Genomic DNA, 16,656 nt, shown 5'->3' with positions numbered 1-16,656 from the left:
TGCTAGAGTCAGAATCTATGAAGTTCAGCTGCTCACAATCACTGGCATCACTTTCTTCGCCATCTTCATATAAAATCTCATCTTCTTTTGCATCCAAACCATTGCTAATGCCACATTTTTTGAATGACTGTGCAACGATTTCCTCCTTCACCGAGTGCCATGATGTTTTCACCCATTCACAAACTTGAGTGATAGTGGGCCTCTTCATTCGTCCTGTAGGTGTCAGATCATGATTACCAGCAGCCATCCATTTGTTCCACTCTTCTCGCATAAAGACCTTAAATGGCTTGTTGATGGAAACGTCGAGAAGTTGCAACTGGCTGGTAAGACCTCCAGGAATTACAGCTAGATGAGTCTTCGCTTCTTTAAAACACTTTTTTGTAGTTTCACTAATATGTGCTCTAAACTGGTCCAGTACTAATAAGGCAGGTTTTTTCAAAAGCCCTCCAGGACGTTTGGACCACACTTTTTCAACCCATACTCTCATTCCATTTTTGTCCATCCATCCTTTCTCATGAACATGTACAACAACTCCTCATGGAATCACTTCTTTTGGAAATGTTTTCCTTTTGAAAATTAACATGGGTGGCAATTTGGTGCCGTCTGCACAGCAAGACAACACAACCGTGTAATGGGTTTTCTCATGTCCGGAGGTTTTCACAGCAATAGTTTTGGCACCTTTCAGATCAACAGTCCTATTAGATGGCACATCAAAGGTTAGCGGGACTTCATCCATATTCCCAATCTGGCCAATTTCAAATCCATTTCTCTTCCTAGCATCAATTACAAATTTATGAAAAGACAGAATCTTAGATTCATATTCTTCTGGCATTTTTTGTGCAATTCTAGTTTTCGTGCGCATAGCAAGGCCACATCGCTTCATAAATCTGTAGCACCATGATGGTGAGCCAGTAAAATCATGAATGCCTTTCTCTAAAGCAATGCGTTTGGCTTCATATATTATCATTTTTGTGGAGACTGTGAAGCCATTATTGCGGTGACGTGTGATCCATTCTTTCATGGCCACGTCCAACTGTGGCCACTTTGCAGCATGTCCACGAAAAGTGTGCTATTTTTATCTGCTTTTTGCAGCTGATCCTCCTGTTTCCTCCAATCTCTTATCATTCTTTCTGTTGGAGGTGGCCCAAAATGTCTCTCTGCTGCTCTGTTTCCATGCTCCTTAGCATATTTTACTACTGCTAGTTTAAAAGGAATCTTATATGCTAGTCTTCTCTGCTTTTTCATCCTTATCAGAATGGGGGAGGTTTTCTGCAAGAAAATACCGGTACAGTTTTCTTCAAGAAAATGATAAAGGAACTGTCAGTAATGTATGGTATCTCCAGTACAGTGATGAAGGAAGAGGGGGGGGGGACTCACATTTCTCCTAGGCAAAGCAGCCAACTCCTATAGGCCTAGGTGCCTCCCCCCCATTAATATTTGAGGGAGTCATCCTCCCCCCATGCCGATGAGCATTGCCATTTGTTTTGAGATCATTGCAGTCTGTGAGATGGGGCTTACCTGTACCTGCCCCCCCATATTTTATTGAAGTTGGAAGAGGGAGGGAGAGCTCACATTTGTCCTAGGCAAAGCAGCCAACTCCTATGGGCCTAGGTGCCTTCACCCCCCATTAAATATTTGAGGGAGTCATCCCCCACCCCCCATTGTGGTATGTGAGGTGGGGCTTACCTGGCCGCCCCCCAATATTGTTTTAAGTTGGAAGAGGAAGGGAGGGAGGGAGGGAGGGAAGGAAGAGAGAGGGGGAACTCACATTTGTGCAGCTGCCTTGCCTCGAACGGGAGCAAAAAGAGGAGGAGGAGACGCAGGGACACGAGCCTTGTAAGCCGCTTTGTTTGAATTTACCAGTGAGGTGCTGGGGGGTGGACGGAAGGGGATGCCCTCTTTGTCCCTCCTTCCGGCTCATTGTAAAGAAAGCAGAGCCACTTACATGTGTGTAAGGGAGAACCATAGAGCAGGCAGACACTGAGAATCTGAATGCGCTCAGCTGTTGCCGGCTTCCCTCCCAGCGACGGAGGAGGAGAGGAGATTCTCTCCCAGCGACGGAGAAGGAGAGGAGAGGCTGCCGAAAAGCCAGCAAGCAGGCAGACACACTGCACTCAGCTGTGCCGGCTTCCCTCCCAGCGACGGAGGAGGAGAGGAGAGGCTGCCGAAAAGGCAGCAAGAGCGGTTCCTCCCGCCTGCATTCGCTCCATAACACGCACACACATTTCCCTTTATCTTTTAGGGAGGGAAAACTGCGTGTTATGGTCCGAAAAGTACAGTAAGTTTTTTCGCGGCCTTCGCCTCCATTGGAGATAACCACCTGGGAGTTTTGTTTTCCAGCAAATCTTTATATTTAATCCAGACATTATACAATGCTTTCCTGACAATATGATTTTTAAAAGCTTTATGAGCTTTAACCTTGTCATACCACTGATATGCATGCCACCCAAAAGTGTTATTGAACCCTTCTAAATCCAAAATATCTGTATTCTCAAGAAGTAGCCAATCTTTCAACCAGCAAAAAGCTGCTGATTCATAGTAAAGTTTAAAGTCTGGCAGGGCAAATCCCCCCCTTTCTTTTGCAACAGTTAATATCTTAAATTTTATTCTGGGCTTTTTGCCCTGCCGGACAAATTTGGAAATGTCTTTTTGCCACTTCTTGAAACAGTCCATCTTATCCACAATTTGCAATGTTTGGAACAAAAACAACATTCTAGGCAATACATTCATTTTTATAGCTGCAATTCGACCCAACAAGGAAAGCTTCAACTTCGACCAAATTTCTAAATCTTTTTTCACTTCTATCCAGCATTTTTCATAATTGTCTTTAAACAAATTCACATTTTTAGCTGTCATATTACTCCCCAAATATTTCACTTTCTTGACCACAGTTAAACCTGTCACATTCTGAAACCTCTCCCTTTCAATAGGTGTTAAATTTTTCTCCAAAACCTTAGTTTTAGTTTTGTTCAGTTTAAATCCTGCCACTTGACCAAAATCTTGAATTAGTTCTAAAACCCTTTTTGTACTAGATTCTGGCTCTTGTAAAGTAAGTACCAGATCATCTGCAAATGCTCTCAATTTGTATTCTTTAGCTCCGACCTGAACCCCTTTGACCAACTGATCCCTTCTAATCATGTTTAGTAAAACCTCCAGAACTGAAATAAAAAGTAATGGAGAGATTGGGCACCCCTGACGTGTTCCTTTTTCTATCCTGAACTCTTCTGTAACCACATTATTCATGATTAATTTTCCTTTCTGTTCTAAGTATATTGCACCAATACCATTTTCAAATCCTTGGCCTACCCCCATCCCCTGGAGATTCTTCTTCATAAAACTCCAAGAAATGTTGTCAAATGCTTTCTCCGCGTCAACAAATATCAAAACTGCTTTAATATTTATGTTTGCTTCTAGCATTTCCAAAATATCAATTATATTCCTTACATTATCTGACATGTGTCTTTTCGGGAGGAAGCCTGCTTGGTCCCCTTGGATCTCCTCCATCAAAACTTTCTTCAATCTCTTATCCAAAATGTCAACAAATATTTTATAATCCACATTTAATAACGAGATAGGGCGGTAGTTCTTAAGTTGAGTCTTCTCTGTCTCTGTCTTTGGTATTAGTCAAAACAAAAAATTCCTTCCAGTAACACCTTAAAGACCAACTAAGTTAGTTCTAGGTATGAGCTTTCGTGTGCATGCATACTTCTTCAGATACACACTTCTTCAGATACTGTGTATCTGAAGAAGTGTGCATGCACACGAAAGCTCATACCTAGAACTAACTTAGTTGGTCCTTAAGGTGCTACTGGAAGGAATTTTTTGTTTTGACTATGGCAGACCAACACGGCTACCTATCTGTAACTTTGGTATTAGTGTTATATGTGCCTCTTTCCACGAATCCAGTGCCCTTTTCCCCTCCAAAATTTCATTACAAACTTCCTTCATTGGTTGTACAATCCATTCCTTCAGCATCTTATAATACTTGGAAGTAAGCCCATCTGGTCCCGGAGATTTGCCCAATTGCATATTTTGAATGGCTCCTTCTATTTCCTGTTCAGTTATTTTCTGGTTCAGCCCTATTTTACTTTCCTGAGAATTTTTTTGTAATCCATATGTCTTAAGGAATTGGTCTATATCTTGTTCTTTCTGCGGTCCTTGTGAGTATAATTGTTTAAAGTAACTCTGGAAACAATCTCTAATTTCATTTGGCTTGTGAATACTATTAGTCGTGGCGTAGCTAATTGGTTTACGACTCCAATTAGCCGTAGCTTTAAGCGATCTCCAGCCCGGCACATTTCCCTCTAGCTGTGCCTCCTGCTGCTCCGATCCCTCGTTCGCCACGAATTGCAGAGTAAACACAGCGGAGCTGTTGCTTAGAAGATTCAAACACACCCAGGCATTAGTGTGTTTATTTAACAGTGTTTATTCAAGCAGTAAAACAATACAGCACTTCAGACTTTCCCTGGACAGCTAGCGTTCATGGCTGCTTTCCCTTCGGAGAAAAAGACAAACAGGCAGTGGAGTCAGACCACTCCCTCCTCCCTCTAGTCACGCCTCAGGAATTGAGAGACGTCACACAGAACTCTTTAACCCTGTGAGTTCTGAAACCATTCACAAATACTCTTTCCTCCCACCTCTAGGCTTGTAACCGTATTAAGTTTTAGTCTTTTCCTCATTTGCCAAGCCAGAAGTTTACCACATTTATCCACTGATTCAAATGTCTTTTGTCTCATTTGTTTAATTTTCCATTCTATTTCCTGATTCATCAGTTCCATATATTGTGTTTGATAAAGCTTGATTTCTCTCAAGATCTCTTGGGACTTTGGTTTGGATCTTAATTTCCTTTACCCATCTTTTATCTTCTCCAAAATCTTGTCTTTTTTCTCATTTTGAGTTCTCTTTTTAATTGCATTTTGTTGTATCAAAAATCCTCTCATAACGGCTTTACTTGCGTCCCAAATTACTCTTTTTTCAACATTAGTATTCATATTTATTTCAAAATAGTCTCTCAAAGTTTTTTGGGCCTTTTTATAAACTTCTTCATCTCTAAACAAGGTGTCATTCATCCTCCATCTGAAGGTGCCATAGTTTCATCTCCATTTTTACTGGATTATGGTCAGAGCAAGTTTTTGGGCAGATTTCCACCTTTTTTATCTTTGATGCCATTCCTCTAGTAACCCAAATTTGGTCGATTCTGGTCCATGTCATTTTAGATTCAGAAAAGAAGGTTCCCTCTCTTTCAAGAGGATTCTTTGTTCTCCATATGTCAATTACCGTATTTTTCGCACCATAGGACGCACTTTTTCCCCTCCAAAAATGAAGGGGAAATGTGTGTGCGTCCTATGGTGCGAATGCAGGCTTTCGCTGAAGCCTGGAGAGTGAGAGGGGTCGGTGCGCACCAACCCCTCATGCTCTCCAGGCTTCGCACACCTCTCCGCAAGCAGCAGGAGCCCAGCGCTGGGCTCCCGCTGCTTGCGGAGAGGTGCCTGCATGCCGAAGCCTGGGCGCGCTGAGCTCAGCGCGTCCAGGCTTCGCGGACCTCTCCGCAAGCAGCGGGAGCGTTCCCGCTGCTTGCGGAGAGGTGCCTGCATGCCGAAGCCTGGGCGCGCTGAGCTCAGCGCGTCCAGGCTTCGCGGACCTCTCCGCAAGCAGCGGGAGCGCTCCCGCTGCTTGCGGAGAGCTGCCTGTTTGAGGGCTGGGGTCGGGGGAAGCTCTAGCTTCCCCCGCCCCAGCCCCGCACCTGGGGGGGAAATATTTTTTCCCCTTTATTTCCCCCCCAAAAAACTGGGTGCGCCCTATGGTCCGGTGCGCCCTATGGTGCGAAAAATACGGTATGTCCATATTGTCAGTCATTTCAAAAAAGTTTTTTGGTAGTTTTCCATCCTTGGTAAGTATTTGTCTTTGTGCTTTATCCATGTTCGTTGAAACCACTTCATTCATGTCCCCCATCATTATCAAGTTATAATCCAAATAGTCTAACAAAATCTCATGCAACTTCTTAAAGAATTCCGACTTCCCCTCATTAGGTGCATAAACTCCAACAATCAAAAATTTCTCTCCTTGGGCTTGAATTTCAATTGCCAAAAATCTTCCTTGTTCATCTTTAAACACAAATTTTGGTACCAATTTTTCTTTTGCATATATTACTTCCCCTCTTTTTTTGACTCAGATGAGATGAATTCTTATTCCAGTCTTTTATTCACTAATAATTTCCTGTGCAGCCTTGTAACGTGTTGCTTGTAAGCAAATCAAGTCCAATTGTTCTTTCTTCAATATATGAAAAACCGATTTCCTCTTTCGAGGCATGTTCAGACCATTGCAGTTCCAGCTTAGAAGTTGCAGAGCCATGTTGAGACTATTTACTTCCTCCAACTGCTCCAAGTCGTTGTTCTTCCTCTGTCGGTGGTGACAACCCAAATGATAAGTTAGATATGTCCAATGATCCTTTTCCTGGTATTACCAGTTCAGTTCCCCTCCGGATTCCACCTCCTTTTGAAGGTCTTCTTTGTGGTCTCTCAAAAACTTGTCTTTATCACTCAATGATCTTATTCTTATCTTCCTTCCTTTGAACTTAAAAGATAGGCCTTGTGGATATTCCCACCTGAAGAATATCTTATTTTTCTTCAATAGAATGACCAGGTCTTTATAGTTTTAAACATCTGCAGCTCGGAAAGGCAGACTTCCTTTTTGTACCTTTCCCGTGTTAGTTCCCAAATTCTTACAGCTTTTTCCCAAATTCAGTCTATTTATTCCTACTCACGAGTAGTTACTTTAAGTCCGAATTCTTTTAGAAGAAATCAGCGCTCTCCGATCATGGCGGTGCGGCTTCACTCCACAGGCTGTAGCTGACCCTCAGCACCGCGCCGCTCACCCACCACCGCTCCGAGGCCTTTAAAAAGGCTCCTTTGCGGTTTAGGGGTGCCCACTGGATCTTCTTGTTCACAGGATTGTGCTCCTGTGATTTTTAATGGTCCCTGCTTCGCCATAGCGGCAGGACCCGAACCCGCGGAGCAGACTTCCCCCGGAGCTCCGAGGCAAGTCCGCCATTAATCGCTGGCGCTGACCGGAAGTCGGTTTGGGAAAAGATCAGTCAGTTAAAATACATTAGTAAAGGTAAAGGTACCCCTGCCCGTACGGGCCAGTCTAGACAGACTCTGGGGTTGTGTGCCCATCTCACTCAAGAGGCCAGGGGCCAGCGCTGTCCGGAGACACTTCCGGGTCACGTGGCCAGCGTGACAAAGCTGCATCTGGCGAGCCAGAGCCGCACACGGAAACTCCGTTTACCTTCCCGCTGATAAGTGGTCCCTATTTATCTATTTGCACCCAGAGGTGCTTTCGAACTGCTAGGTTGGCAGGCGCTGGGACCGAGCAGCGGGAGCGCACCCCGCCGCAGGGATTCGAACCGCCGACCTTTCAATCGGCAAGTCCTAGGCGCTGAGGCTTTAACCCACAGCGCCACCTGCGTCCCCTAAAATACATTACATGTGTCTTAATTTTAACTAAACAAAGGAAAGCTGGAAGACAGCCCAGAGTCCTGGAAGGTAAGACGGTGGAATGAAATAGGGCCTTCTGAGGAGGGACTGCACCGAAAACAATTGAGGGACAACAAGAAGAAGAGCACAATATTCATCATGCATGTTAATTTACATATAGATCTGTTAAATATGATGAAAGTTGCATGCCAGTGGCTGTCAAGATAAGATAAAGGATTAAGATCGGGATGATATTGGGAATAAATAAAAGAGAGAAAAGTAGGAACAAGAACCCCCCCCCAAAAAATAATCTCATCAATCTTTGACTTTTGTCTTCTGGGTTTCTCTGTTGTTATTCTGTCTCTCACAGCTACAATAAACCTACCATTAATATTGTGGACTAGGCATTTCTTCGTCAGAGGGCAAAAACCCAAATTTAGCAGGGGATCAAATACTTTTCCCCCTCACTCTATTTGTTTACACTCACACACACACCCCTGGCTCTCGTTTGGAGGAGGAGTGAGAGACGGAGGCTCTTTACTTCTAGAATGGCATTTCCCTGGCACCTCCTTTCCTCCCAGGAGCTCCTCCTTCCACAACAACCCTGCCAGGCTGGCCACTTGCCTTTCACCCCCCTTTCCAGCACTGCATGGTTTAGTGTGGCAGCACCTGCCCTTTGGAACTCCCCGCCTCTTGCAATAAAGCACATGCCTCTTCTAGACACTTTTCTGGCACCTGCTAAAAGCATTCTTGTTTAGGCAAGCATAGCCAGATGCTTAGGAAGCTGAAGTAATTTTAATCTCTTTTCATATTTTAGCTTTTCTGTGTTTTAAAGTAGGCTTGTTATTTTTTATTGATTTTACTGCTGTGGTGTTGTTGTTGTTTTTGTATTGGTAAACAGCTTTGCAGGTTGTTTAAAATAAATTTTATGAAATAAATAATAAATATAAATAAAATAACACAAGCCAAAACACAATGCATCCTGTAGATTTAAGTAACTTTCCACAGTGGCCTACTTGTTATCGGAGGCCCAGAATCCACAATCCTTTGTAAGAAAATATGAAATAAAGTCAAAACATTTTTGTAGGCAAAAAAAAGAATAAGTCAATATTGGGGAAGTGACAAAAACGTTTCCACACCAGGTACCCCCTGACCTTGTTATGCCACTACCCGGGGTGCAGGGATGGGGCATGGGGGTCCCTGTTCAGATCATGCCTGATGGGGGAGACCCCCAAGTCGGTGAGCAGGGGGTCCTCCCTTGTCCCCTCTGCCAAGCCAGGGAGGGGGGGAGATCGCAGGAGGTGTGCAGCTCTGCTCTTCCTTGGGATCCAGATGCTGCCTTCATTTGGGGGGGGGCTTTGAGTCAAGAAAATAAACCCCCTTCAGTTTTATAAAGCTAATAAAAGTTATACAAAAAGAGGAGAAAAAGGCAACACACGGAGGCCCCATCCGAGTTCACAGTGCACAGCAGGATCAGGTTCCTTTAAGGAGTCCAGGGCTGCGCGATGGATCAGTGAGTTGTCTGACATTGGCAGGGCATCCAGATCACAGAACTGGTTTTAGACCTTTTGAGCTGCCAATACATCGCGTTGGGCGGGGAGCTGTGATCTAGTCCTATCTGAAATTGCCTGCAGATGACAAAGGAGCAGGCAGGCAGGCAGGTGGGGGAGCCCGAAAAGGTGCCCCCCTTCCCCATCTCCATCTGCCTGCCTGCCTCCCCCCACCCCCTAGCTGAGGAAGCCCCAATTCCTCTCTGGCTCCTTCCATCCCGGTCCCCATCTCCCCTCCCCTGGGACTCACCAGATCTCTCGGAGGTCCCTGGGAGGGAGCGCTCAGAGGTTGTGGGGAGGGATGCAGGAGACAGCCGGACCAGGTCATGTGTCCATCTTCCCCCTTCCATCCTTGCTAGCTTTGCAGGATCCGTCTCTTTCATCCTTCCTGAGGAGTCAAGGAGCCAAAAGAAGCTGCAGGGTCCTGGGAGAGAGGAAGAAGCAAAGGAAGCCTCAGAGGCCCTGCAGGGATTCTCCTGCCCTAGATATTCTCCTGCCCCGGGAGAAGCCCAAATGGGGCAGCCCCTCCCCCACAGAAGCCCCATTTCTAAACAATTCCAGGGATTCCAATTTCAGCTCTTTGCTCCTCACCCCACTTTGTAAGGCTGGCATGGTCTGTCCAGTAGTGACCTGAGAGTAGATCCCATTGAACTCATTGGGGCTTATGGACAGAACTTGGTGCCAAATCGAGTTACCATCCTGTCCCTAAGCCTGAAAACTGCAACATCAGAGCATGGGCAGAAAACAGACGAGTAGCTAATACATGTAAGTGGCCCCATGCTTGGTGCTTTCGATGGAGAGTCCTGTTGACGTTCTTTGAGCTCTCTCATCGCAAGCCAGGCAGATGTTTTGGCCATATTTGCCTCTTGCATGGGGACCAAATCTTTGGGGAAGCCTTTCATCTCCAATTGGTAGGAAAGAGGGTTCATTAACCTGCTAGTGGGGGGAGGTGGCTTTTCAGCCCATAAATTCAACTCATGCTGGAATATCTGGTGGGCTGGATCTGGAGCACAAAGGGTCAAGTTCTGCTTGCATGAGCCCTTGTGTTCCTTCTTCAAACTCATTAGGCAGGAACATCAGAGGTCAAATCTGGAGAATATTTCATTCTGGGCGTCTTGTGGCAGAGCACAGAAGACATGCAATCAATTCTTTTCAGTTCTGTCAAGTAGGTCCTTCCCTAGATTCCTCAAGTGCAAGGACCCAGGGCTGTCTGAGTTAGGGGGTTCCTTGGGGTCCAGGTCAGCTGGCTAGTCAGGATTGTCACCTACAGAGTATATGTCAACTAAAGGACAGTAGTCTGCCTTGAATTGTGGACTTTTTGGAGGTGTTGCTGAATGTGGAAGCAGAGGAGCTGGTGATGCCACATTTTGGAATAATCTTGAGACTAATAATACACCACTCCTCCATAGATATTCTCTGTGCTTAGACACCATATTCACAAACTTAACGCTCCTCTGGTGCCAAGATTTCCAAAGTCTTAGGGTAGCTTGAGAGAAGTAGCTTCTTTTGAGACAGCACCCATTTCCAATTATTGTTTATGAAAACTCTCTCCCTAGTTGGTTTGGTTTTGGCTTCTGACAGGACAGCAGAGCATTTGATAACCTTGCATATTGTTTCATATTGATATAAGGATCTGGTGTGCAAATTCCAGTACAGTGGTACCTCGGGTTACATACGCTTCAGTTACATACGCTTCAGCTTACAGACTCCGCTAACCTAGAAATAGTACCTCTGGTTAAGAACTTTGCTTCAGGATGAGAACAGAAATCGTGCTCTGGTGGTGCGGCGGCAGCAGCAGGAGGCCCCATTAGCTAAAGTGGCGCTTCAGGTTAAGAACAGTTTCAGGTTAAGAACGGACATCTGAGAACGAATTAGTGTTCTGTCTGGACCCAGAGCATGAGCTACTCTTAAGTAAGTTAAAAAGTATTTTCAAGTCAACTTTTTAATATTGCACTATTTTTAAAATTTTTAACATTTTTGCTCTTCTTTGTACTTTTAGACCTCCTTTTGCCATGTGGACGAATCAAACCTCCCTTATTGATCTATTTTTAATGGTAGGGAAAGAGATATTGTTGTATTACCTGGTGCCACAGACTCTGCTTGATTTTATTCAGAAGGTTTTACAAGTACCTATCAGTTACAGATAGGTAGCCGTTTGGTCTGCCATAGTCAAAACAAAATAAAAAAATTCCTTCCAGTAGCACCTTAAAGACCAACTAAGTTAGTTCTTGGTATGAGCTTTCGTGTGCAGGCACACTTCTTCAGATACACTGAAACAGAAGTCACCAGACCTTTCTATATAGTGAGAAGGTGGGGAGGGGTATTGCTCAGAAGGGTGGTGGGAATGGGTGATTGGCAGATAGCTGTGATACCCCTCCCCACCTTCTCACTATATAGAAAGGTCTGGTGACTTCTGTTTCAGTGTATCTGAAGAAGTGTGCATGCACACGAAAGCTCATACCTAGAACTAACTTAGTTGGTCTTTAAGGTGCTACTGGAAGGAATTTTTTTATTTTGTTTTAAGTACCTATCAGGATGGTAAGAATTTTATTACAGTCAGCCAAAAAGGATTTTAAGCGTTCCATGTCCTCTGTTAGTACTACAAGCCACCAAAGGCTGATACTCCCTCTTTTGTCCCAGAAGTTTGGGAGTAGCAGTCTTTTATACTTGCTTTAATTTTGAAATTTGCTTTCAGATTAGTTCCTCTACCTGTTTAGCCTGAATTTGGCCTTGAGTCGCTTGAGCTCCTGGTCTCAGTGCCAGAGATGACTTAGCAGTTGAGCTGCCTGGGCCCCAAACCTCTTTCTGCTCATCCTTGGAGCTGCTGAGAGATCCTATAAGGTCAGTAATAGGATCTGGCTCCCGCTGTTTCTTAGCCACCTCCTCATTTTCCTTATTCACGTAAAATGGAGTAATTTCTGCTTGTGCTTTCTTCAGAGAAGCTCTCTTTGGAGGAGGGTCTGTGGCACTCGGGGAGAGAACATTAATTTTGTAACTACTCCGGGTCAACACTGTCTTTCCCCTTAATTCCTCACCAAGTTTCCTGATACCAGAAATACCATATGCCTTATACCATTTTCTGAAATTCTGTGATTATCCTTCCTGTGATTTATTGAATGGAAACTGAGTCAGGTTTTCCAGGTGAAGCTTTTTCCAAACACTCCCCTGTATGAAGTATCTCATGGGAATTGAGAATGGAGCTGCGAAGGAAGCTTTCCTCCCGTTTCAAGCACTAATTTCTTCCCCCATTAGTTCTTTCATGTGAAGTGAGGCTCTCCTTGTGAACGAAGAGCTTTCCTTGATGGGAAGTGGACTGGGAGCTCCGACTAAAGTTCTCTCCACACTCTGAATATTTATACGGTTTCTCCATTGTGTGGATTTTTCTTGTTGTCTCTCTTCTTCTTCCTCCTTTCCAATTCACCACCTACAACCTACAATCTACTGTTATATGGCAGTATTATTATTATTATGTTTAGGCTGAGGAAGAAATTGAGAAGCTCCCCTCTGGAGTTCGTAAAGGGTAGATATTCCTGGTGCCCTGAATCCTGCTCTTCCGCCAGGGAAGCGGGGCTGCGTCCAAAGCACTGAATGGTGGAAGTACTCAGGGAAGGGAGCAGAGAGGCCCCCATTTCTAGAAAGGGGAACATCGGCCTGAAGGGGAGCAGCTGCTTTTGGGCAAGAGAAGAGGCCGTGTTGGGTCAGGGCAACTGGTTCTTCTATGTTTGGAGCGGGAGGAAGGCCCCGCAGCCATCTTGGATGAGGGCAACTGTCAGGGGTTCAGAAGGAGAGACACAGGAGGGGGAGCAAATGGAGAGTGAGGAGGAAGAGGACGAAGGGGGTGCAGGCAGTGACAGTTACCAGAGTCATGACTCAAGCCTCTCTAGCGAATCGGAGGACTCATAGAAGGGAGCACCGAAGGCCAGAGCGAGGGAGGTTCCAGGGGAGAAACCTCAGGAGGGAGGGGCCAGCGGGGAGTCCTTGAGCAGCAGTTGGAAATCGGGACCAGCTTCCCCACCAGAGAGGAGTGGGGAGGGGGAGTCCCAGGAGTCGGGACCAGTGTTCTTACCACCAGCGGGAGGAGAGGAGTCAGGCTTGGCCACGCCCACATCCGGAAGCGGGGAAACGGTCAGAAGGAAGGTTACCGGTTGGGCGCGCGCGCCAAGTTCAAATGTAAAGGCGAGCGGCACAGCAGGGAGTCCTGACAGGGAGCCAGGTCCTAAAGCCCGCCGGAAGGAAGGAGGGGACTCAGGGGGGTCAGCGTCAGAAGAGTCCAGGAAGGAGGAAACCCCAGGGGGCAGAAGGACCCAGAGAAGGAAGGAGCAGCGTAGGAGGTGGAGCAAAGTGAGAATCTTAAACTGGTGTGGCTTTAGCAGCGAGTCAGAGGGGACTTAGCCGGTCTAGCGTCAAGACGTGGGTCTGCGCGCCCAGAGCTTGGAAATGGAAACTAAACTTCAATAAAGACTTTTGTATATAAGATCCACTGGGCGTTGGTCCTCTGTGAGCTGGGACCTAGCGGCAGCACCTGACACACACACGCTACGCTTCTGTTCCACTTTTATTTGACTTCTGTTCCACTTTTATTTTACTCCATGAAGGAAGGACTACAAAATGGGGAAGGTTTGAGACAGGGCAGCCATAATCCCTTCACCATCCCAGCACATCTACAGGAGCCCTGCCCAGTTATGGCTATGCCATTCCCCTCCTCTAGGTCAAGCCCACCCCCAGAAACATCACGTCCCCTCTGACTCGCTGCTAAAGCCACACCAGTTTAAGATTCTCGCTTTGCTCCACCTCCTACGCTGCTCCTTCCTTCTCTGGGTCCTTCTGCCCCCTGGGGTTTCCTCCTTCCTGGACTCTTCTGACGCTGACCCCCCTGAGTCCCCTCCTTCCTTCCGGCGGGCTTTAGGACCTGGCTCCCTGTCAGGACTCCCTGCTGTGCCGCTCGCCTTTACATTTGAACTTGGCGCGCGCGCCCAACCGGTAACCTTCCTTCTGACCGTTTCCCCGCTTCCGGATGTGGGCGTGGCCAAGCCTGACTCCTCTCCTCCCGCTGGTGGTAAGAACACTGGTCCCGACTCCTGGGACTCCCCCTCCCCACTCCTCTCTGGTGGGGAAGCTGGTCCCGATTTCCAACTGCTGCTCAAGGACTCCCCGCTGGCCCCTCCCTCCTGAGGTTTCTCCCCTGGAACCTCCCTCGCTCTGGCCCTCGGTGCTCCCTTCTGTGAGTCCTCCGATTCGCTAGAGAGGCTTGAGTCATGACTCTGGTAACTGTCACTGCCTGCACCCCCTTCGTCCTCTTCCTCCTCACTCTCCATTTGCTCCCCCTCCTGTGTCTCTCCTTCTGAACCCCTGACAGTGTGTGAGTGGGAGTGGGAGTGAAGTTTGTACAAACTGAAAGATTGGGGTGGAGGGGTTCCTGCTACAATACACACCCCTGGTTCTCGTTTGGAGGAGGAGTGAGGGACGGAGGCTCTTTACTTCTAGAATGGCCTTTCCCTGGCACCTCCTTTCCTCCCAGGAGCTCCTCCTTCCACAACAACCCTGTCAGGCTGGCCTCTTGCATGTCGCCCCCTTTCCAGCAGGCAAAGCTGCAGGGACCACTCCCTTCCTGGCCCCCCCAAAATGGAGGAGGCCTTTGACCCTGGATGAACCTGAGAGGAGCCTGGAGGGGGGCAGGGAGGGGCCTCTCGCCCCTTCCCAGACTTTTCCGCCATCCATTTATTACTACTGTTTATGAAACTTAGGCCTCTTGGGGCTCTGGCACCCGGAACAGTTATTTCAAAGGATCTCAAACCCTAAAATGGATTGACAGGTAACTGACAGACGGAGATGATCTCTAGAGATGCCCCCCTTGGTTGGGCCTGTGATGGACAGCAGAGCCAGGCCAGTCAGCGGACTGAGTCCCTCAGAAATTTCCTGGAACCTCATTCTGATTGGCTGCCAAGCCAGCGGGGGCGGAGCCAGCCCTTTTGGCGGGAAAAGGCAAGGTGCCTTTTCTGAGGGATGGTCTGAGGGGGGAGCTTGGAGGGGAAGGTGGGGAGGAGAGGAAGAGGAGTCAGGCGGGAGTTGATTGGACCCCCAAGAAGGAGGGCTGAGGGGACCCCCTGCGTGTGGGGGGCGGACTGAGAGGGGGGAGCGGAGGGAGACCCCCAAGAAGGAGGGCTGAGGGGACCCCCTGCGTGTGGGGGGCGGACCTGGGGGGAGTGGAGGGAGACCCCCAAGGAGGAGGGCTGAGGGGCCCCCTGGGTGTGGGGGGCGGACTGAGAGGGGGGAGGGGAGGGAGACCCCCAAGAAGGAGGGCTGAGGGGCCCCCTGGGTGTGGGGGGCGGACTGAGGGGGGAAAGGGCCCCCCAAGTCTGACTCCGCCAGAGCCTGGAAGAAGCCCAGCTGGGCCTGCCAGCCTCCACGTCCCGGGGAAGGAGGCGTCTCCCCGATTCAGTGGGGCTGCCCCAGGGAAGATGGGGAGCTGGAGGGAAGAGTTGGAAGGGTCTCCCTTGGGGGGATCTGGGACTCCTCTTCCTCCCTGGCGCCTGCTCTCGAGGAGACTCCTGGGGAAGCCCCGTCTCCCTGGCGCCGAGTCTGGCTCCCAGGGGGGCTCCGGGGGGCTCCGGGGGGAGGGAGGGCTGGGCTCGGCAAGGGTTAAGAGGAGCAGAGCGGGATTCCTAGAGAGGAGAGGAAGTGACGGCAGAGTGGAGATCCCCCCCTCTTTTCCTGCTTTCTTCTCTCCCCTTTGCAAATGCTTCCTTGGTGCCCCTCCTGGACTCGGGTGAGTCTCCTCTCTCTGCCCCCTGAGGGTGCAATGGGGAGAAGGGGGTCCCAGGGGGGCAGGGAGGGGGCGTGGGGGTCCCTCTCAGATCATGCCGGGGGGGGGAGACCCCCCCAAGTCAGAGAGCAGGGGGTCCTCCTTTGTCCTCTCTGCCAAGCCAGGGAGGGGGCGAGTTTGCAGGAAATATACAGCTCTGCTCTTCCTTGGGATCCAGGTGCTGCCTTCTTAGGGGGGGGGGCTTGGGGTCAAGGAAATTAAACCCCCTTCAGAGGGAGGGAAAAGTCACATTTATGAACAGAGGCTGCAGCCAGAGGGGAACATTCCCACGTGGGGGGAGCACAGGGAGGAGAAAAGCCTGTCTGCATCTGCACAACTGGACCACTTCCTCTGTCCCAGATGCAACAACAACAACTTATTATTATTATTATTTATTATTTGTACCCCGCCCATCTGGCCGGGTTTCCCCAGCCACTCTGGGCGGCTTCCACAGAAACGAAAAAGACACTAATATGTCATACATTTAAAACTTCCCTGAGCAGGGCTGCCTTAAGATGTCTTCTGAATGTCAGGTAGTTGTTTATGTCTCTCCCCTGTCGGTCTCCACACCCACGGCTGGCGCTGTTACCCTCCAACAACTGGATCTCACTCCCAAAGACACACTCTTCCATGGTCTCCTAAGACAGATGGGTGGATGCCAACCAACCAACATGCCCTCCCCTCCCCCTCCTGGTGCCCCTTGAAGTTGGCTTGAGGGCAGGGGGAGGGTCCACCCCACCAGATGAAGAGAAATTGGAATGCTTGCAAAGAATTACTTGAAAATGAGTGCCATATAGATAATAAAACATTATTTTGTGGAATTCCCCCA

At 48.1% G+C, this 16,656-nt stretch overlaps 2 protein-coding genes across 21 annotated transcripts in view; one reads left to right on the top strand and one right to left on the bottom strand.

The window, feature by feature from the left end:
* Positions 1-16,656, bottom strand: part of LOC309364438 (uncharacterized protein) — a 218,263-nt gene that overhangs the window by 95,554 nt on the left and 106,053 nt on the right. For 9 of the 13 annotated variants that reach the window (XM_081901720.1, XM_081901718.1, XM_081901724.1 and 6 more), the window contains one exon: positions 9,276-9,449. The exons of 2 other annotated variants lie outside the window; for them this stretch is intronic. In XM_081901720.1, the coding sequence (XP_081757846.1) occupies positions 9,276-9,408 (133 nt within the window). In that variant the 5' untranslated portion in view covers positions 9,409-9,449. Of the gene's footprint in view, positions 1-9,275; positions 9,450-9,788; positions 11,156-11,552; positions 11,678-11,734; positions 11,820-16,656 lie in introns of those variants that run through there. 2 more of the 13 variants (XM_081901727.1, XM_081901728.1) reach the window with 2 other exon arrangements.
* LOC309364575 (uncharacterized protein) overlaps positions 1-16,656 on the top strand; it is a 132,305-nt gene that overhangs the window by 64,743 nt on the left and 50,906 nt on the right. For 3 of the 8 annotated variants that reach the window (XR_014165858.1, XM_081902183.1, XM_081902180.1), the window contains exon 1: positions 15,641-15,791. The exons of 2 other annotated variants lie outside the window; for them this stretch is intronic. The gene's annotated coding sequence lies outside the window, so the exon portion shown is untranslated. Of the gene's footprint in view, positions 1-11,729; positions 11,867-14,434; positions 14,838-15,638; positions 15,792-16,656 lie in introns of those variants that run through there. 3 more of the 8 variants (XM_081902181.1, XM_081902182.1, XR_014165857.1) reach the window with 3 other exon arrangements.

The sequence above is a fragment of the Podarcis melisellensis genome (genome assembly GCF_964234715.1).
Source record: "Podarcis melisellensis genome assembly, chromosome: 2".
Lineage (NCBI taxonomy): Eukaryota > Metazoa > Chordata > Lepidosauria > Squamata > Lacertidae > Podarcis > Podarcis melisellensis.
The sequence above is the reverse complement of the archived record's forward strand: the minus strand, read 5'-3'. Positions and strand labels throughout refer to the sequence as shown.